Raw genomic sequence first — 22,095 nt, 5'->3', positions numbered from 1 at the left:
TGATCAAGCACAACCATTGTTAACAAGGCACTGCTAAGTCCATTGCTAAACCATGTCCCCAAGTACCACATCTGGTGAAACAGACGGCAGAAGTAGCAAACAAAAATTTGTTTGGTGGGTTTTTCTAATCAGCTTAAAACACTAAAGCAACTATCCAAGTGCAGCAATGGTTTTGGAGAAATTTTCTGAGCACACAACAACAGGTGGTGTTTGGTTTTGATTTTTTTTTTTTTTAATAAAGATACACTTCAGCCTTGCTATGCATGAAGGTATTTACATTGAAAATTCCATTCCTGTTGCCTGGCCTTACTGTGTTAAATTTTGTACAAACTCACACATCTTCTGTGGGGCATCTGCATTAACATCCACATTCCTGCAGAGATAAGTCCGCTCTGCTGGCACCTCTCCTTTCCCACACACTACAATGGAAAACAGAACTGTGTTCTTGCACCAAGGTCATGCTTGAGGTACAGCAGAGCTTCAAAACATGCACAAACAAACTCCCCTCCCTTCAGCCTGGCTCTGACAAAAGCTAGACCAGCATGTTTACCTGAACACACCCAAGCAAGGCAGACAGAGGACAGCTACAGCCTGGAAGCCACACTGTACTTTTAGCACAACACAATCTACAAAATAAATTCAGTTTATCCAGCAGAACTATCTGCTGGGACACACCTCAGGGCTTAACAGCTGCACTGCATCTTTGTGTCCTTGTCAGCAACAAAAATCCTTCAGAAAAGCTGTTTCACACCACGGTGGGAATTGAAGGGGAGGAGCTATCAGGAGATATCCTCAGCTGTGACCTCAAAGGAGTTTTAGAAACAAAATGAAGTACACACAGCCCGTGGTGTTTCAGAACTGGCAGTGAAGGATGGTTTCCACAAACACAGATAATGTATCATCTATAAGGAGATTCTCCCCGTGGAAGCATGCCAACAGAAGATACTTGTTACTGCTAGGGAGAAATTGAAACCTGTCTGCTGAAGTTCAGGGTATATTTTGGTTTAATTATAAACTGAGCACAGATTTATGCAAGGGAGATTTAATTAAGTTGGGTAAAATTAAAGGAAAAACTGGGGGTGGAGTGCCAGACTTCTGCTTCACTTAGTTGCAAGCTCTGTGTCAGACAGCCTTGGGTAGGTAAACAAGTGCATGGCCAGGTTGCATTCCAGTTTTGACTGCTCTATTTAGATTAATGAGGTTACTAATTAGAACACAGGATGATTCTACATCCACTGGCAGCACTGCATGGAATCACTTCAGTAGATCTCAAACTTCATCTGCTGTTTCATTCCTTCCCTTGTGCTACCACAGCTTGTTCAGGCACACAGAATCTGGGTTAGGGAATAAACCTGCCCAAAATTTAACTGCCACAGGCAGACTGGTTATGCTTTGTCTAGTCTAATATCTTCAACCAAGAAATACAAAGATCTTTTAAGGACCGCTGAATTGCAAAATCCTATGGATGTGTCCCTAAATCCATTGCAGGCCCTGTCCATCACAGGCAAAAGCTTAAGGGCTCTTAATACTCATAAAATACTTGAGTTTAAGTATTTCTCAACAGCCCATTACTCTCACCTAGCAGTTCCACCTTCTCCAGCAGGACCCCCTTCCATGGCAGAATGGGTGCTGGGACTTCAGCTGCTCCCTCCCACCAAGTTACAATGCCTTGAAACTGAGGGGTTGGACAAAACCAGAATTGTAAACTGCCTTCAAGAGTCTAACTTGAATCTCTGAAGACTCCTCTTTTCCACTTTTAGCAAGGACTAAAAATCCAAAATCGCTACCTAAAACAAACAAGAAAGGACTACTGAACCCACATATTCCTTTTATAATCAAACTGACAACACAACTGCAAAAGCAGACTAGCAAGGATTTTTAATTCAAGTCTTTAATTCTTCTGCATAAAGGCAAATTGCCAAAAATGTAACACATCCCCTTATTTACAATCATCATAAATCACAAGGAAACATGCACACTGGAACAACAAGGTTCTAAATATTACCTCTTAGAAAAGTGCTGTACAGATGTGTCCCTTGTACACACACATGCTCTATGGTGTGTGACTGATACACCCTTGTGTTGGGAAAAATGCCTGAGCATGTCTGGAAATTACATTTTGGGAGTGAGAGTAGTTTCTGAGGAAGCAGCTTACTTCAAAATCAGCAGCACAATGGGCTCTTGCCCCTGGGTACTGCCAGCCCCATAGCAAGGGAAAGCAAAACCAAACTCCTGTAGAGAAACAACCCCCAGCTCTAGCAGCCATTGGTATCCCAGTACATGCTACACTAGGACTGTAAAATTCTTGTAACTGGCACGTGGATTTAGTCCAAACCACTGTAGCCACAGCTCTCACTTCAAACTTCTGCACACAGTGCTAGCAGAACAAAAAAAAGAGAGTCTATCCCAACACCATCACAACCCTTAGCCTGGACAAGAGCAGCTCCACACCTGCAAATACTGCTATTTATCCCCAACAGTTGTGTGAACAACAGGCACTGAATGCATCCTCTCCTACCCTTTAACTGTAGACTGGCTCTTTGGGTCAGGCTGCAACACACATAAAAGCAAAATCCAGGTATTTGAGCTGTGCTGCTGTCTAACAGTCACTCAACCCTTTCAAGAAATGGATCTGATTTTGATAAACCATCTACCTTTCCTTTCTCTTCTCTCACCTGGTTTAGGCAAATGCCACCTTAATACATCTCAGAGAACAATAAATATGCCAAATGGGTGATCACCCAATCCAAAAGTTATGAACAGCTTGTCTTTAATGGCTGGAGGAAGGCTGAAATGATCTACATTCTTTTGAAGCAGTTCTTCAGGCTGGATGTCCAGTTCTGGTCCAGGGGAGCAGAGGAGATTCCTTGGTTGGAGGGGTTCATTTTTCAGTCTGACTTGACTCTGGTGAAGCATCAGCACATCCTGAGGAACAAGACCTCCAGAGGAATGGCAGGATCCATCACCTGAAGCAGCTTTTGAAATCTAATGCACATTATATGATGTGTCACCTGCCAATGCAGGCACAGCAGCAATGTCCTCACAAAAGCTTTAAGGAACATCCATTGTCATTGCAGCACAGGTTTCACAAAATCTGGAGTTTTACACTTGAGGCACAGCTTGCAGAAAACAATCTATCCTTATAAAGATCTGGAGAAACCTAAACAAAAAAGCAGGTAACAGCATTTTATAAACGTGCTATATCCAGGCATTAACAACAAAATATTATCCTCTTTTCCTCTTTTAAGCTGTAGTGTTACAGTAGCAGTAAATGGAAGAGAGCATATGTGAGCTTCTAGCACAGTATAAAGGAGAAACCCATACTGCCCATACTAAATAAAGTGTTAGAACTAGTATGAACATTTTGAGAACATAAATCACTGAAAAAATACACTACTAGATTCTCTACATTCCTGAAGCATTTGTCAGAGAGAAAAGGAAGCAGCTGAGCCTATTCTTCCCAACCCCCTGCATAATTTTTGTCTAAATGTCATTATTAATTCATAAAACAAACTTTTATCTCAATTCCAATTAACAAATTTCTGCCATATCTTAAGTGTCCTATCGACTAAGGTTTCTTCCCTAGAAATCAACCAGATATATTCACATTTACTGTTTAAGAAAGAAATTTTCTTTTAGCAAAAGGGAAGGTAGTGTGGAATTCTACCATGTAAACCACTATCTGATTTTCAAGCAAGATTAAACTTCCACAGATAAAGTTCCTGACACTTGAGAGTTAGAGCCCATCATACCTAAAAGCCAAGGTTAAAGGCAATGCTGCTCTGAATACTGATCTTTACATCCCAGAAAACCAATGTATTGCTCCACAGAGAAGGCATTCACTTCATATATTCTACACTACAGAGCCTTTTTTCCAACTAGAACAAGTGATTACAAACCCACTGCATATATACAGTCCTTAATACAGCCTAATTTACAACAAAGACCACTGCAAAAAAAGCTAGATATCAACTATGTGGAAACCAGACAGGCTCTTAACTGTGACCCAGAGATGCTTCTTTTACCTGAATAATTTCACCTTATGTTGATTGCACTTATGCTGACTGTAAATCTCTTCCCTTTCAGTGCAGGTCTTACATGACAGCACCAGTTTTCCAAGACTTGATCTGCTGATCTCAGAATACATCCCTATTCTTCAAGTCTTTTTCTGTCACAGGAGAAATTCTTTCTTCAATATTTCTATATACAAAGAGAGACTAGATATTTTCAAATATTGAATTAGCACTTTAAAAAAGTGGAAGCATGTTAAATCTTATTAATGTTCAAAGAATTTAAATTAAAAATCAATAAAGTCAAGAGAAAAATGTCATCAGCATAATTTTTAAAAGCTCTAGCTGCCTTTTCCTCACGCTGCTATAATCCAAAATCTAAGAGTAAAACTAATTTTGGCCATATTCTTAATGAGTTTTATAAGGACTAAATTTTCAAAGATCACTGATTAACAGACATTTATATCCTAGTCCATGTTTCAGAGCCTGCACCAAATGTAGATCAAAGACAATCTAATTACACAAAAGACTAACTGCTAATAAAATCTGTTTAACTCAGATTACCACCATCCTATTAATGCACCACAGGAATCTACAGTACAAGAGAAAATTTTCACTAAAATCTACTGCTGCAAATGCCAAGTTGTTACTTCTTCACAAAAATATTAAGAGACAGAAAAGGTGCTACTGAAATACGTTAAAATTGGCACTTTTCATTTGAGAGATAAAAACACATTTTCTGGCTGACAGGTAACACTTTCAATTTAGCAAGTCTGAAGCATTAGGTCTTTTAATTAAGGTGCTGTATTAAGTGCAAGAGGATGGGATAAAACACTAATAAAATAAAAGAGAAACTGATCTGCCTGAACTGAACAGTTGCATTTGGCAGAATGATCCTGTGGATGGGTGACTGAAACAGAAGAGATCAAGTAAGCAGTCAGCACAAACTCACCTTCATATTTAGATTTTTTTCCTCAGTATTGTATCTGCAGCATTTGCACTTTCCCATTTTCTGTCAGGGTATTCTGACTGATGTCCATCCAATAAACTGCTACAAAGTTTAAGCCTACAAATAAAAAAACCAAAAACCAAAGACTAAGTGGCTTTACTATGGTAACTTTTGAATACTGAATACAGCTACAATCCTTTTACATTAACACAGACTATAACATGAAAACATAAAGACAGAATTTTACCATACAACATATAAATATTGGTAAACATATCTCTAGGATAAATATTAAAAAATAGCTAAACAAAAATTAAAAACCATATGTTTATAATAAATGCTTGGATTGAATTACAGCAAGAAAGCAACTAAGCTACTAAAATAATAGGCAAAAATACCCCTCAAACCCCAGCTGATGAGCTGCCTTTGATACCTCTCCAGCCTGAAGTCTGCATCTCTGCAAGTCTTGCTGTCAGGCAGAAAGAAGCTGGATTTCTTCTGTTTTGGATTGTTCCATACTGAAGAACAACTGGCTGGAATCAAGCCACTGCATAAAAATGAACAGCTATCGTTGTTGTCACTACAAAACAATCTCTAGGGAGACAGAGAGGAAACTGCCAGCTCTTAGGCTGAGGAAGTGAGAGGCAAACTTGCAATTCTTGCCACAAGACAGTGTTTGAAAGGGGCCCATCATTTTCCAGCATCACCTGGGATGGCAGAGGCAGCAGAAAGCAACAGATGGAGAGACAGACTGGAAAAAGCCAAGTAAACTCAAAGAACAGAAATAACAACCAAACATACCATGTGCTGGAGGAAATGTAAGAAGGGGAAAAGAAAAGATAGAAGGAAAAGATGAAAAAGAAAAGGAAAGGACACCGCTACAGCATCAGCAACAAAAACAACAAAATCACTGGGGTATTTACCTTGTTATTTCTATACTTTGTTGCACTGCCATGACTTCATCTTTTGCACCAAAGGCTTCCCACTCTGAGCACTTGGAAAAAGCATCCTGATGTCCTGAGGCAGTAAGGCTGGAAAGAAAATGAAAATGCCTGAGTCCATACACTGTGGTAACACAGTTCCTCTTAATTTTTCAGAAGGGGGCTAAGCAGAGAGAAGAAACCATACCTGCAGGAACATTTTCACTAAGGTTAGTGTGAAATGTCTACTAAACTGCCAAAATCCTTAGTGTTGCCGAAATCTACACACAAAACACAAGCTGTGCTGTGTCTTCTGACACTTTGCAATGGAGTACTGTAAATATTTGCTATCATACAGCACAATTATTCTGACACGATCTCCCTTCCTCATTAAATTGTACATATTTAGATAAAATTAAAGCTATTGACTAAGGGAGAGAAAAATACCAGTCATGGTCCAAAAGTCAGTTCATGGTATCAATGATTTCCCACATGGAGAATCACTTCATACCTTTCCAGTGCAGTGTGGTACATGTGCAGATAATGGTTTTTGCTCTCTGAAACCACAGAGGAGTCAGAATTGTTTCTTCTTCTGCGTTTCCATACTGGAGAAGAATTGGGAGAACAGGAACTACAAAAACAGATTTTACACACATAACACTTCTTATCTATGTTCAAATGTTTATCACTGTCCTGCTAAACAAGAGCATATGCTGCTGAGGAAGTTTTCTTTTGGGCTATGATTCCTCAGTCACACAGAGGAACACTGAGGAAATCTCTCACAGTTTGGAAACAAAACCATTTTGGGCTTCACACACATCACCCCAGGACAAGATATTTCACTAAACAGGGAAGTGCCTGTCACGGTCAGCCTCCCTGCTGTGCTCCAGACAGGCACAACTCTAAGAACGATGGGGACTCCTGCTCCTGGAAAAGCTCCTCTACTTTCAGAACATACCAGCAATGGTTAAAGAAACCTCAGTACTCTGCTGTATAAACTGAGAAGCTGAAAAAACACTGCATTTCCTTCTGTTAAATCATGTAATTCAGCAATGCTGGTAAACTTTCCATATTTATTGCTCTGTACCTCTGATGGATTACATTCAACAGCAAAGGTGTGAAACCCCAGAGCTGAGTATTAACTGCCCTTGCACACCAAACATTTCCTCCAAAAGCCTGACAGCACTGACCTGTACAGAATTATTTCCCTAAGTTAAGCACAGAAGTTTGCTCTGATACCTCTCAGGTGTGTGGGCAGTCTGCCTGCATTCATCTTCACACTCATTTCTCATCTGCTTTTCGTCAAACACAAAGGAGCCAGGAACATCCTCATCTTTGCAGAACCATTCCTGGGAACTACCTGAAGGTTCTGTACTGCTAAACACAGCAGGAAAAGAGAAAAAACTTTTAAAAACTATTAATCTGGCTTACTGCTCCAAACAGAAAACAATTTAGCTGCAGTAAGAAGTAACAGTTAATCCCATATGACACCCAAATGACAGAAAAACTGCAACTTCTACCACAGGTCAATTCCAACACAGGTAAAACTATTTACACACTGCAGTAACACAGCCAAGAGAATTCCATTCACTCTTCTCCTCCCAATTTACTAGTCCAAATCTTGTAAGGAATGACGTGGCACTAAGTAGCAGAACCAGCCTTGATATGGAAAAGATAAAAATATTTCCTTCTTGAACACAGTTGCCACCATCCTGCAGAGAGCACAGAAATCTCTCTCTCAACTACTTAAACATCTCAAATCCTCTCACATATTGTCAGTGTAGGAGACATGTGGCTCCACTGACATCAGAGAAAGGAAAGATGAAAGTTATTCAAGTCAAGGAACAATAATTGCCAAGTTTCTGCTCGTGTCTGTCGCTTTCCAGAGAAGTAGCATTACCTTGTGCCCAGCAGTGTAAATACAAAGGGGAAGGGAATGTGCTGCTGCAGGCAGACCAAATGCCTTTCTCCCCATAACACCTGACTGCAGAGTAACTTAGACTAAATAACTGCAATACCTTGAAGACTAACAGAATGGAAAACAAAGCATTCAAGGCTACTCCCATTGCTGAGTCTGGCCTTTTCTCTCCCAGTCAGGAATGCTCTAAAGGAACTACAGAGCCCACCCTAAATTCCTCAAGCCCTGACTTGATTGCCCCACAGAACATACACAGGCTGCAGATCCCAGGTTTCTTCAGCAGGAGGATCCCAGGCATGCAGTGCTATCTTCCACAGCTTGATCTGCCGGTCCCAGGACCTGCGGCTGTACTTCTTGAACTTGTTGGGAGTTGTAGGGTGAACCCCTGGAAGTCGCTGGCTCCTGGAAACACACAGTGACATTTGTTATTTCAGAGCATAAGGAGAGTTTTTCTTAAGAAGAATCCTCAGTCCATCAGGTCACACAAGCATCAGTGGTCTAATAAAGAAACATTCATATTTTTAATCACTTCACTGAAATGTGTTACCAAAACTAAATCACAAAAGCAACAACACACCATAACGTGCTGAGTCAGACTGGAGGCTCATCCAGTCCAGCACTCTGACAGCTGCCAGAAGCAGAGCCCCACTGCCCATGAACAAAGATGAAACAGAAGCATAACTCACTCTGCTTCAATATTATCCTAACCTCCAGCTCCTCCTGCTTTACTTTTCCTAAGTGTAGCTTCTTTTACTTAGTATTGTACTCAGTCTCTCAAGGATGGAGTTACCTTCCTCCCCAGCAGTCCCTGTAGTGCTGTGTTTTGTACTAATCACTAAAACAGTGCTGATAAACACACTGATTTTTGGGCATGACTGAACAGTGCTTGCACAGCTTCAAGGTCTTCTCCTCTCCCCACCAAACACACAATAAGGTGAGAGGGTTGAGAGGGAAAAGTGCTGGGACAGCTGACTCAAATTACCCAGAGATATCACACATCATATAATGTCACACTCAGCTGTAAAAACCACAGGAAGAATTTCAAGAGAGCTAAGGCTGTGTGCTATTCTACACACACAAACACCCACCAGAAACAACTAAGGGTTCACCTGAAATCTGCAACACAGAGCAACTTACTTTGGAACTTCTTTAATGTATCTGTCATATGCCAGAGTATTCTTGCCAAAATTGATCTGTTTTTGTCTTCTCCTCAGGACCACCTCATCAGTTTCCCTTTCTGCTGGACTGGCAGAGTTGCTTGTAACAGAATTTGAAAAAAAAAAAAAAATAAAGTTGAAAGCAACCTTAATGGAATTATAGGAATTTACATAAACACATATTCCAGAACTGCCCTCTATTCTTAATGACAGACAGTGAGCACAACTCTTACCTCCCTAGATCACAGAAGTGAAAGCTGTACTAATCAAATCACACAAGTAACTTTTGAGTTAAAACCTCTCAGTGCTACTCCCTCCCTAAAGCATCCTTCAGGCTTGATATGAAACAGCCTGTCTGGGGTTTCAAATCTTCATTACTGCATATGAACGAGTCAGGGACCATCAGATGGTTGTTGCTAAAACCAATACAATAATAAGCAGCAATAGCTCAATACCTACTGGGTCATTTTTTTATTTGAAGTCCTCATTGTCTATGCTTCTTCAGTTCTACCTTCCCAATTCACGCAACTGGAAAGTGGCCTAGAATGTTCTGATGTTGCAGAGCTAAAAAATAATGGGAATTCAACACGACTATTGGTTGCATGTTACACAATTAATCAACAGAAACATCACTAATGGACAAAACCAGCTCCACAACTGTAAAACCATGGGCATGTTCCTTCTCTATTTCAGTTCTAAGTCACCTTCAGCCTGTCCTCTTCTGTCAATTTTAAGGCCTCAACATTTAACAAGTCATGTAAATAATACAGAAGCAGATTTAGCTGACAGTCTTACTTTCCCTAAATGGTTTCACATCAACAGATGAAATTACCATGCAAGCTGACAATCTCATTGTAACACAGGACAAAGACTCCACACTGAAAAGGAACAAACCTACTCAGCAAAAGAAAAACACAAAACACTGCTGGCACATCCACTTAAGTCTCACACTCATGCCCTACTCTCAGTATTTTTTATGACCACATCAAAGACACAGAAAACACTCCTGAATACAAGGCCTTTCCTAAGCTCTTCAAAACACTATTCATTCCTTAACAAAGCAATATTAAACATACCATCAAAAATTAAAATCACCTTCATACAGTGGAATACTCAGAAATGGATGAATTACATACAAAACTATTTTCATGTACCCTTAGTAAAACACATCCTCTTACATTCTGTTCAGTTTGCTGCACATATCTCAGCACTCACCACTTTTCACCCTTGCTATCAGACACTAACTCTCAACCAGTCTCAACCACCTCCTCCACCTTGGGTCTTTAGTCTAGAATATCCAAAAGCCAAGAAAATATTCATAGAATTACCTAAGTATAGAGTTCTAGCTCATCTCAAATTGTCCTCAGGAATGGACTACAGGAAAAAAAAGGTGCTCACTAAAATCTGTAGTACAGCTCAACATACCAAGTGGACTGTGAAGAGACAAAGATGGTCTGCTCACATTTACACAGAAAGATGCAGGAGCAAAGTGTAAGAATAACAGCAAATGGCTTCATTGGGAGTTTTATACTAATATTGAAGACTTCAGCAATAAAAGGCTTCAACTACTGCTTCAGCACACAGCCCTTCTCCCTTTCACTTTGAACACTTGCTAATGCTGTGGCAGGTATTTCCATGAGACACACTGGATGGTCTGCTTTAGGCATGATGCAGGTATCATCTCCTCACTCTGTGCTACTCCATTACAAGAGAACACTCAACCTAAACACATCCAAGCTTTCCTTGGAGTCCTAAAGAACAGCCCAGCAAAGGAGAGATTTAGAAACAATGTACACTTGTTCCTTACCTCTCCAGCCAGTGGTCTGAATGGCCACATTGATATTCCTCCAACACCAGAGAATCGGAATCATTGCAGTTTCTGTGTTCCTGCTCCTGATGCCAGCAGTGTGGATGTTGCACAGAACTAGAAAAGAAGAATTTTCATCTGAAATCAAGTCACTGGTAGCCACTGAGCATGGCCTCTAAAAATCAAAGATGGACAATTTGATTTGGCATACAGACACATGATTCATATCAGCTTACTCAGGCAACACATACTTAACAAAGGTGTTGGCGCAATTGCTGAGAAAATAAATAACAGAAAATAAGTACAATTAAGACATCAAAATTATCAATTAAACACTTAATATTTTGATAACAAAAAAATAGACTCTTTTTGCAAACAAATTGGTGGGGAAGAAAAAACTAATTGAGGACTGCCACCAGCGTTTATGGACTTGTGGACATGTCCGTCCTCTGTCAGCAGCTAATAATTTGACATTTAATTACTGTCCCATCCAGTAGTAAACTCACAGAAAAGGCAAGTCCAGAAACTACATTTCAACATAATGGCTAGGGAGAAGTAGGTCAAATGTTTATGTGGAAACACTTTTACACAGGAAATTCTGGAGCCCTCACAAGGAAACGTGGGACAGGGAGCTGCCTCTAGTGCTCACAACACACTGGCAGCTCAGCCAGGGATTGCTTAAGGCTTGAGCTGTCTACATTCTCCTCCTTGGTTCTGGAGGCTTTGACACCTTAAATGACAGCTTACTAAACAAAACACAACCGTAGCATCTCGCAACACCTGAGGTGGCTTCTGGGCTGAGGACGGCAGCTGCAGATCCACCCCACACCTGCCTGAGAGAACGCTCTGGCACGGCAGCCTCTGCACTCTAAATCCACCATGTTTCTGTATGTGTGGGTTATAAATAATAAATGGAGTTATTGGCTTTCACAGTTATGTAGTAACTTTTGTTTTGCATGATACTATTGATCAGAAAAATCCTCATACAGTAAAATTTGTAATTACTGCTTTTGATAGAGTATAATCTGTCTGTTTATATATGTACTGTATAGCTTTTATAAATAGTAGTGTAATCTATAATATTTTAGACCATAGCATAACAGAGACTGTGAAATGTTGTAGTGAATTTTCATTTAACTAGCTCAGAAAATGGTGTAAAATGATTAGGTGATTTCCCACATTCGGGGACTGTCTTATCTAAAAGACAAGATAACTGAAACGGAAACCAGAGCACCAAAAAGAAGAAGAATTTATTAAATCTCATTATCAGGGAGTGAAAATACAACAGGATGGGACCACAAGAAGAAATAAAACACATTAGTTTAAGCTACAAGATGGCATGAAGACAAGTCAAAGTTTAAAACCAAGCAAAAGAACATCTAAACTCAAAACATTGTTTGAATATATACAAATCCTTATCAATACTCATGTACCACCTGAAATGAAACAGAATATAGAGAACATGGTTAAAGTTAACTGTGGCTTTTGTCAAACAGCCAAGCACCCCAGAGCTGGATTTTAACACTCTTATCCCTTAATAAACTTTTTAAAAATTTTAAATAGTGAGCCATGTTACTCACACGATTAAATAAATATTTTATATAGGACACACCATTGCTACAATGCCAGTGCTTCCTTGGAAAAACAAATTTTGAGTCATTGCCCCTGCTGATTTCATGACATCCAGTGTCACCCCTTCCCATCTGGTAGCTGTGAGAAGTATTTGGAGGCTTTTTTCCCCCTGAGGTTCTTATAGAGATTTCATATACACCTTCTTCCATTTATGCAAGCCTCTGCATTCAGGCTGTAGTAGGAAAGGCCATCCAAGGAGGACTTAGCATGAACACCTTTAGGAGAATTTAAGCCCTATTTGTATTTATTCCCATGTTCTCAGGTAAGACACTGCATACAGATAAGCCAGACTGATTTCCACTCATATAAAGTTTTACCTGGTAAACGTAACTTTAAAATTAAAGCCAGACGTCTTACAAAGAACTGACTGTATTTTTATTGAGCTCTTCAAAGGGTTTTAACATTAACTGCATGGATTCATTAAGCCTTTTCCCTAAGGGCTATCCAAATAATACTGCTCATTTTAAACAGGCAAGCTATCTAGCAAAAAACCCCACCAACCCCAAAAACCACAAATGAGAAATCCTGCAGGATGTCTTTGGAAGAAAATGTCTTGTAATCCATGTAAGAGCTTGAGTATTTCTATCTCAACTCCTTAAACAGCTCAAAGTCCACAAACATTTAAAATTTAAAAATTTAAAATTTAAAAATGGCACTGAGAACCTCAGTCTTACTGAGGTTTGTCCTGAATGGAATGGTGCTTAGCTGCAGTCTAGCAAGTTTTACAATATCAGAGAAAGGTTTGACTTGGAGGTGACCTTAAAGATCATCCAGTTCCCACCCTCTGCCACAGGGACACCTTCCACTAGACCAGGTTGCTCAAAGTTCTGTTCAATCCCTTTAGCACTTCCAAGAATGGGGCAGCCACAACTTCTCTGGGCAATTTAATCCAGTTTACAAAGACACAAAAAGCCCCTCATACTTTAGAGATTACATGATAACTTGGTATTTTGGTTTCAGGCTGTGCTAAACCTCACAGTAGAAAAACTGTACTCATATAATGGATTAAAAATATCTTCTGCTTGGGAAAAAAAGGTTTTTTTGGGTTGACAAATTATGTTAATGTAAAAAAACAACAGGTAAGGTATTTCCCCAGTATGCTCTGGAACTACAAACTGTGGAAATAAGTAATATAGCCATAAGCCATGTTTTGAGAAAGACCTGTTGAGCTGCAGCAGACTGGGAAATTTGGGCTATCCATGATACAAACATATGGGGTATTTGCACTGACACAGTCCACCCCACAGACTGTCTTTAGTTTAATTACATCACATTTATATAATATACTTCAGATTACTGACATTGCCCACCCCCAAATCAGTGATGTGGAAAAGGATACACACAGGTGGAAATGCAAAACGAAATCACTCTTAGTGATTTACACACAAAAATAAAAAAAAATAAAATTCTTTAAGTAAATATTTGAGTCGCTTGTGTTACTTAGGGATTTTTCCTGGCGTTTTTTTCCTTAGTTTTTTTGTTTGTTGGTTTGTTGCAACAACAAAACAACTTAACCTCTAGGGAGACAGATGGAGGAAGCTTCCAGCTCATAGGCTGAGGAAGTGAGAGGCAAACTTTCCACAAGACAGAGTTTGAAAGGGGCTCATCATTTTCCAGCATCACCTGGGAGGGTAGAAGCAGCAGAAAGCAACAGATGGAGAGACAGACTGGAAAAAGCCAAGTAAACTCAAAGAACAGAAATAACAACCAAACATACCATGTGCTGGAAGAAAGGTAGAAAGGGAGGAAAAAAAAAAGTAGAGACCAATGAAGGAAAAGAAGAAAAAGAAAAGGAAAGGACACCGCTACAGCATCAGCAACAAAAACAACAAAATCACTGGGGTATTTACCTTGTTATTTCTATACTTTGTTGCACTGTCATGACCTCATCTTTTTCACCAAAGGCTTCCCACTCTGAGCACTTGGAAAAAGCATCCTGATGTCCTGAGGCAGTAAGGCTGGAAAGAAAATGAAAATGCCTGAGTCCATACACTGTGGTAACACAGTTCCTCTTAATTTTTCAGAAGGGGGCTAAGCAGAGAGAAGAAACCATACCTGCAGGAACATTTTGACTAAGGTTAGTGTGAAATGTCTACTAAACTGCCAAAATCCTTAGTGTTGCCGAAATCTACACACAAAACACAAGCTGTGCTGTGTCTTCTGACACTTTGCAATGGAGTAGTGTAAATATTTGCTATCATACAGCACAATTATTCTGACACGATCTCCCTTCCTCATTAAATTGTACATATTTAGATAAAATTAAAGCTATTGACTAAGGGAGAGAAAAATACCAGTCATGTTCCAAAAGTCAGTTCATGGTATCAATGAACTCCCACATGGAGAATCACTTCATACCTTTCCAGTGCAGTGTGGTACATGTGCAGATAATGGTTTTTGCTCTCTGAAACCACAGAGGAGTCAGAATTGTTTCTTCTTCTGCGTTTCCATACTGGAGAAGAATTGGGAGAACAGGAGCTACAAAAACAGATTTTACACACATAACACTTCTTATCTATGTTCAAATGTTTATCACTGTCCTGCTAAACAAGAGCATATGCTGCTGAGGAAGTTTTCTTTTGGGCTATGATTCCTCAGTCACACAGAGGAACACTGAGGAAATCTCTCACAGTTTGGAAACAAAACCATTTTGGGCTTCACACACATCACCCCAGGACAAGATATTTCACTAAACAGGGAAGTGCCTGTCACGGTCAGCCTCCCTGCTGTGCTCCAGACAGGCACAACTCTAAGAACGATGGGGACTCCTGCTCCTGGAAAAGCTCCTCTACTTTCAGAACATACCAGCAATGGTTAAAGAAACCTCAGTACTCTGCTGTATAAACTGAGAAGCTGAAAAAACACTGCATTTCCTTCTGTTAAATCATGTAATTCAGCAATGCTGGTAAACTTTCCATATTTATTGCTCTGTACCTCTGATGGGTTACTTTCAACAGCAAAGGTGTGAAACCCCAGAGCTGAGTATTAACTGCCCTTGCACACCAAACATTTCCTCCAAAAGCCTGACAGCACTGACCTGTACAGAATTATTTCCCTAAGTTAAGCACAGAAGTTTGCTCTGATACCTCTCAGGTGTGTGGGCAGTCTGCCTGCATTCATCTTCACACTCATTTCTCATCTGCTTTTCGTCAAACACAAAGGAGCCAGGAACATCCTCATCTTTGCAGAACCATTCCTGGGAACTACCTGAAGGTTCTGTACTGCTAAACACAGCAGGAAAAGAGAAAAATCTTTTAAAAACTATTAATCTGGCTTACTGCTCCAAACAGAAAACAATTTAGCTGCAGTAAGAAGTAACAGTTAATCCCATATGACACCCAAATGACAGAAAAACTGCAACTTCTACCACAGGTCAATTCCAACACAGGTAAAACTATTTACACAGTGCAGTAACACAGCAAGAGAATTCCATTCACTCTTCTCCTCCCAATTTACTAGTCCAAATCTTGTAAGGAATGACGTGGCACTAAGTAGCAGAACCAGCCTTGATATGGAAAAGATAAAAATATTTCCTTCTTGAACACAGTTGCCACCATCCTGCAGAGAGCACAGAAATCTCTCTCTCAACTACTTAAACATCTCCAATCCTCTCACATATTGTCAGTGTAGGAGACATGTGGTTCCACTGACATCAGGAAAAGCAAAGATGGAAAGTTATTCAAGTCAAGGAACAATAATTGCCAAGTTTCTGCTCGTGTCTGTCGCTTTCCAGAGAAGTAGCATTACCTTGTGCCCAGCAGTGTAAATACAAAGGGGAAGGGAATGTGCTGCTGCAGGCAGACCAAATGCCTTTCTCCCCATAACACCTGACTGCAGAGTAACTTAGACTAAATAACTGCAATACCTTGAAGACTAACAGAATGGAAAACAAAGCATTCAAGGCTACTCCCATTGCTGAGTCTGGCCTTTTCTCTCCCAGTCAGGAATGCTCTAAAGGAAGTACAGAGCCCACCCTAAATTCCTCAAGCCCTGACTTGATTGCCCCACAGAACATACACAGGCTGCAGATCCCAGGTTTCTTCAGCAGGAGGATCCCAGGCATGCAGTGCTATCTTCCACAGCTTGATCTGCCGGTCCCAGGACCTGCGGCTGTACTTCTTGAACTTGTTGGGAGTTGTAGGGTGAACCCCTGGAAGTCGCTGGCTCCTGGAAACACACAGTGACATTTGTTATTTCAGAGCATAAGGAGAGTTTTTCTTAAGAAGAATCCTCAGTCCTTCAGGTCACACAAGCATCAGTGGTCTAATAAAGAAACATTCATATTTTTAATCACTTCACTGAAATGTGTTACCAAAACTAAATCACAAAAGCAACAACACACCATAACGTGCTGAGTCAGACTGGAGGCTCATCCAGTCCAGCACTCTGACAGCTGCCAGAAGCAGAGCCCCACTGCCCATGAACAAAGATGAAACAGAAGCATAACTCACACTGCTTCAATATTATCCTAACCTCCAGCTCCTCCTGCTTTACTTTTCCTAAGTGTAGCATCTTTTATTTAGTATTGTACTCAGTCTCTCAAGGATGGAGTTACCTTCCTCCCCAGCAGTCTCTGTAGTGCTGTGTTTTGTACTAATCACTAAAACAGTGCTGATAAACACACTGATTTTTGGGCATGACTGAACAGTGCTTGCACAGCTTCAAGGTCTTCTCCTCTCCCCACCAAACACACAATAAGGTGAGAGGGTTGAGAGGGAAAAGTGCTGGGACAGCTGACTTAAATTACCCAGAGATATCACACATCATATAATGTCACACTCAGCTGTAAAAACCACAGAAGAATTTCAAGAGAGCTAAGGCTGTGTGCTATTCTACACACACAAACACCCACCAGAAACAACTAAGGGTTCACCTGGAAATCTGCAACACAGAGCAACTTACTTTGGAACTTCTTTAATGTATCTGTCATATGCCAGAGTATTCTTGCCAAAATTGATCTGTTTTTGTCTTCTCCTCAGGACCACCTCATCAGTTTCCCTTTCTGCTGGACTGGCAGAGTTGCTTGTAACAGAATTTGAAAATAAAAATAAAGTTGAAAAGAACCTTAATAGCATTATAGGAAGTTTAATAAACACATATTCCAGAACTGCCCTCTATTCTTGATGACAGACAGCGAGCACAACTCTTACCTCCCTAGTTCACAGAAGTGAAAGCTGTACTAATCAAATCACACAAGTAACTTTTGAGTTAAAACCTCTCAGTGCTACTCCCTCCCTAAAGCATCCTTCAGGCTTGATATGAAACAGCCTGTCTGGGGTTTCAAATCTTCATTACTGCATATGAACGAGTCAGGGACCATCAGATGGTTGTTGCTAAAACCAATACAATAATAAGCAGCAATAAGCAATAGCTCAATACCTACTGGGTCATTTTTTTATTTGAAGTCCTCATTGCTTTGCCTTCTTCAGTTCTACCTTCCCAATTCACGCAACTGGAAAGTGGCCTAGAATGTTCTGATGTTGCAGAGCTAAAAAATAATGGGAATTCAACACGACTATTGGTTGCATGTTACACAATTAATCAACAGAAACATCACTAATGGACAAAACCAGCTCCACAACTGTAAAACCATGGGCATGTTCCTTCTCTATTTCAGTTCTAAGTCACCTTCAGCCTGTCCTCTTCTGTCAATTTTAAGGCCTCAACATTTAACAAGTCATGTAAATAATACAGAAGCAGATTTAGCTGACAGTCTTACTTTCCCTAAATGGTTTCACATCAACAGATGAAATTACCATGCAAGCTGACAATCTCATTGTAACACAGGACAAAGACTCCACACTGAAAAGGAACAAACCTACACAGCAAAATAAAAACACAAAACACTGCTGGCACATCTACTTAAGTCTCACACTCATGCCATACTCTCAGTATTTTTTATGACCACATCAAAGACACAGAAAACACTCCTGAATACAAGGCCTTTCCTAAGCTCTTCAAAACACTAATTCATTCCTTAACAAAGCAATATTAAACATACCATCAAAAATTAAAATCACCTTCCTACAGTGGAATACTCAGAAATGGATGAATTACATACAAAACTATTTTCACGTACCCTTAGTAAAACACATCCTCTTACATTCTGTTCAGTTTGCTGCACATATCTCAGCACTCACCACTTTTCACCCTTGCTATCAGACACTAACTCTCAACCAGTCTCAACCACCTCCTCCACCTTGGGTCTTTAGTCTAGAATATCCAAAAGCCAAGAAAATATTCATAGAATTACCTAAGTATAGAGTTCTAGCTCATCTCAAATTGTCCTCAGGAATGGACTACAGGAAGAAAAAGGTGCTCACTAAAATCTGTAGTACAGCTCAATATACCAAGTGGACTGTGAAGAGACAAAGATGGTCTGCTCACACTTACACAGAAAGATGCAGGAGCAAAGTGTAAGAATAACAGCAAATGGCTTCATTGGGAGTTTTATACTAATATTGAAGACTTCAGCAATAAAGGGCTCAAACTACTGCTTCAGCACACAGCCCTTCCCCCTTTCACTTTGAACACTTGCTAATGCTGTGGCAGGTATTTCCATGAGACACACTGGATGGTCTGCTTTAGGCATGATGCAGGTATCATGTCCTCACTCTGTGCTACTCCATTACAAGAGAACACTCAACCTAAACACATCCAAGCTTTTCTTGGAGTCCTAAAGAACAGCCCAGCAAAGGAGAGATTTAGAAAAAATGTACACTTGTTCCTTACCTCTCCAGCCAGTGGTCTGAATGGCCACATTGATATTCCTCCAACACCAGAGAATTGGAATCATTGCAGTTTCTATGTTCCTGCTCCTGATGCCAGCAGTGTGGATGTTGCACAGAACTAGAAAAGAAGAATTTTCATTTGAAATCAAGTCACTGGTAGCCACTGAGCATGGCCTCTAAAAATCAAAGATGGACAATTTGATTTGGCATACAGACACATGATTCATATCAGCTTACTCAGGCAACACATACTTAACAAAGGTGTTGGCGCAATTGCTGAGAAAATAAATAACAGAAAATAAGTACAATTAAGACATCAAAATTATCAATTAAACACTTAATATTTTGATAACAAAAAAATAGACTCTTTTTGCAAACAAATTGGTGGGGAAGAAAAACCTAATTGAGGACTGCCACCAGCGTTTATGGATTTGTGGACATGTCCGTCCTCTGTCAGCAGCTTATTATTTGATATTTAATTACTGTTCCATCCAGTAGTAAACTCACAGAAAAGGCAAGTCCAGAAACTACATTTCAACATAATGGCTAGGGAGAAGTAGGTCAAATGTTTATGTGGAAACACTTTTACACAGGAAATTCTGGAGCCCTCACAAGGAAACGTGGGACAGGGAGCTGCCTCTAGTGCTCACAACACACTGGCAGCTCAGCCAGGGATTGCTTAAGGCTTGAGCTGTCTACATTCTCCTCCTTGGTTCTGGAGGCTTTGACACCTTAAATGACAGCTTACTAAACAAAACACAACCGTAGCATCTCCCAACACCTGAGGTGGCTTCTGGGCTGAGGAGGGCAGCTGCAGATCCACCCCACACCTGCCTGAGAGAACGCTCTGGCACAGCAGCCTCTGTTACACATTTTTGTATGTGTGACCAACAGCAAACACGCTGCTCTGTACTGGCCAGATCTCTGCCCTTAACTCAACAAGGAAGAAAAAAGGATTTCTGATGTTTTACTCCTTTGTTAACCGCCCATGTTTTCTTTTCCTTCCTCCTCCACCCTGCCTGGCTTTGGGTATTTCCTGCTCCCAAGAGGGCTCGAAGTTACCAGCACCACACAGCACAAACAGCACAAACACCTTCCCCAGAATCACAGACCAGGCAAAGGCTCCACTTTCCAACCCGCTCAGTTTTCAGCAAGGCAATAAACGATTACAACCCATCCCTAACCACCTTAAACAATCACTCGGTTTAACGACTTGAAAGAAAACAATTTTTAAACCAGCTTAGGTACACTACAACACACGCCGTAAGTACGACACTGTTTGTAAAGGGAAATGATGACCGAAAATTCTGTCTTTTAGAAACATTCCCGTATTTGCTTTGCACTGCCCGCCCACTCCAGCCTGACACCAAGCCCCAGTGCTACCAGCCGGGCTGGGGCGTCTCGCCGAGCCCACACGCCCTGCCCGGGGGTGCTGGCGAGTCCCTCACTCGCCACTGACAGAGGAGGCCGCAGGAGACGGGGCCGTTTGCCGGAGGAGCAGGGGCTGCACACCGGCACTGCCTCCGGAGCCGCTCCGGACGGGCAACGCCGCACCCCCGCCCGCCCAGCGCTGCCCGCCCCGCTCTCCCGTGCCCCCGCGGCCGCTCTCACCTGCGCAGCCCGCCCGGCTCCCCTGCACCCGGGCGACGCGGCCCGCCGGACATGGCTGGGGCGGGCAGCGGCCCGGCCCGACCCGGCCCGGCCCGGCCCGGCCCAGCCCAGCCCAACACGGCCCCGGCCCGGCCCGGCTGCGGCGGCAGCGCAGGCGCGGCCCGTCCTCCCGCAGGGAGCGCAGGCGCGGCCAGGATAGCCCAGGACGGCAATGGTGGCGAGGGAGCGCTGCTCGGTCCGGAGGAGAGAAAAGCGTCCGGCGCCCCTGTGAGGGCACCGGCGCAGCTTCCCTCACACCAGGGACACCAGTGCCCTCACACCCTCTCCCTCTGGCTGCATCCTCGGCCCACTCCGCTCGCAAATGCAGGGAAAACCCAGCTCCCACATCACGGCGTTACCTCACGCAATAGCCAAGGGTTCATTTTGGGACAAGTAATGTTTCTCCTAGATGTCGTGAGGGCTTGGTGGCCACCACAGTGTACACGCTATAGGAATGTATTCCACATTTCATACCATTAATGGAATCATAGAACAGTTTGGCTTGAAAAGGACCCTAAAGATAACTTGCTCAAATATTTATATCTCAATTCCTTAAATAGCTCGAAGTCATCAAACATTTCTTAAGAAAGGCACTCTGAACTTTAGTCTTACCATTCTGACTGGAATGGTACTTAGCTGCAGGCTAGCTAGTTTCACAAAATCACAGAATGGTTTGGGTTGGAAGGGACACTGAAGACCATCTCCTTACAACTCGCCTGCTATGGGCAGGGACACCTTCCCCTAGAGCAGGATGCTCAGAGCTCCATCCAGCCTGGCCACGAACAGGATCCCTTCCAGGGATGGGGCATCCACAGCTTCTCTGGTCACCTCTGCCAGTGCCTCACCACCCTCACAGTAAAGAATTTCTTCCCCTGTATCTAATCTGAACCTACTCCCTTTCACTTTAAAGCCATTCCCCCTTGTCCTATCATGCCATGGCCTTGTCAGAAGTCCCTCTCCAGCCCTCCTGGAGACCCTTTAGGTAGTGGAAGGTGCTCCAAGGTCTCCCTGCAGCCTTCTCGTCTCCAGGCTGAACACCTCCTGCTCTCTCAGGCTGTGTCCACAGCAGAGGTGCTCCAGCCCTCTGAACATCTTCATGGTTCTCCTCTGAATGCACTCTAATAGGTCCACTACCACAGGAATGTGATATAGGAATGTGATAGATTCTTTATTGCTGGTGCTCAGTAATAAATCTGAGCAAAGTCACAATGAAATAAGTGTTTTATATATGACACACCATTGCTACAATGCCAGTGCTTCCTTGGAAAGACAAATTTTGAGTCATTGCCCCTGCTGATTTCATGACATCCAGTGTCACCCC

General features: G+C 41.7%; 1 protein-coding gene across 7 annotated transcripts; it reads right to left on the bottom strand.

Moving 5' to 3' along the window:
• Nucleotides 1-1,873: 1,873 nt before the first annotated feature.
• On the bottom strand, nucleotides 1,874-20,834 carry LOC118686316 (uncharacterized). Of its 7 annotated transcripts, none has more exons than XM_036382469.2 (18): nucleotides 20,736-20,834; nucleotides 19,126-19,242; nucleotides 17,777-17,881; nucleotides 17,296-17,415; nucleotides 16,411-16,560; nucleotides 15,480-15,617; nucleotides 14,752-14,871; nucleotides 14,244-14,351; nucleotides 10,762-10,878; nucleotides 8,935-9,054; nucleotides 8,050-8,199; nucleotides 7,119-7,256; nucleotides 6,391-6,510; nucleotides 5,883-5,990; nucleotides 5,393-5,506; nucleotides 4,963-5,076; nucleotides 4,026-4,217; nucleotides 1,874-3,160 (listed from the first exon to the last, which is right to left on the bottom strand). In XM_036382469.2, the coding sequence occupies exons 1-16, from the start codon at nucleotides 20,786-20,788 to the stop codon at nucleotides 4,971-4,973; spliced, it is 1,884 nt and encodes a 627-aa protein (XP_036238362.1). In that variant the 5' UTR covers nucleotides 20,789-20,834; the 3' UTR covers nucleotides 1,874-3,160; nucleotides 4,026-4,217; nucleotides 4,963-4,970. The 7 variants fall into 7 exon arrangements, with proteins under 7 accessions (XP_036238362.1, XP_036238363.1, XP_036238365.1 ...); XM_036382470.2 differs by having other exon boundaries at nucleotides 4,026-4,200; XM_036382472.2 differs by having other exon boundaries at nucleotides 7,119-7,253.
• Nucleotides 20,835-22,095: the final 1,261 nt, after the last annotated feature.

The sequence above is a fragment of the Molothrus ater genome, chromosome 4, assembly GCF_012460135.2.
Source record: "Molothrus ater isolate BHLD 08-10-18 breed brown headed cowbird chromosome 4, BPBGC_Mater_1.1, whole genome shotgun sequence".
NCBI classification, from domain to species: domain Eukaryota; kingdom Metazoa; phylum Chordata; class Aves; order Passeriformes; family Icteridae; genus Molothrus; species Molothrus ater.
Note: the sequence above shows the minus strand (reverse complement) of the source record. Positions and strands in the feature narration are given on the sequence as shown.

What these genes read in the sequence shown, in the direction of transcription:
- LOC118686316 (XM_036382469.2), bottom strand. Translation starts at nt 20,788, where the DNA reads ATGTCCGGCGGGCCGCGTCGCCCGGGTGCAGGGGAGCCGGGCGGGCTG. An exon ending in CAAAGTATAGAAATAACAAG is followed by an intron (nt 10,879 to 14,243) that starts GTAAATACCCCA and finishes CTTCTTTTCTAG; the next exon opens with TTCTGTGCAACATCCACACT. An exon ending in ACTGCCCACACACCTGAGAG is followed by an intron (nt 6,511 to 7,118) that starts GTATCAGAGCAA and finishes CTGTTTTTGTAG; the next exon opens with TTCCTGTTCTCCCAATTCTT.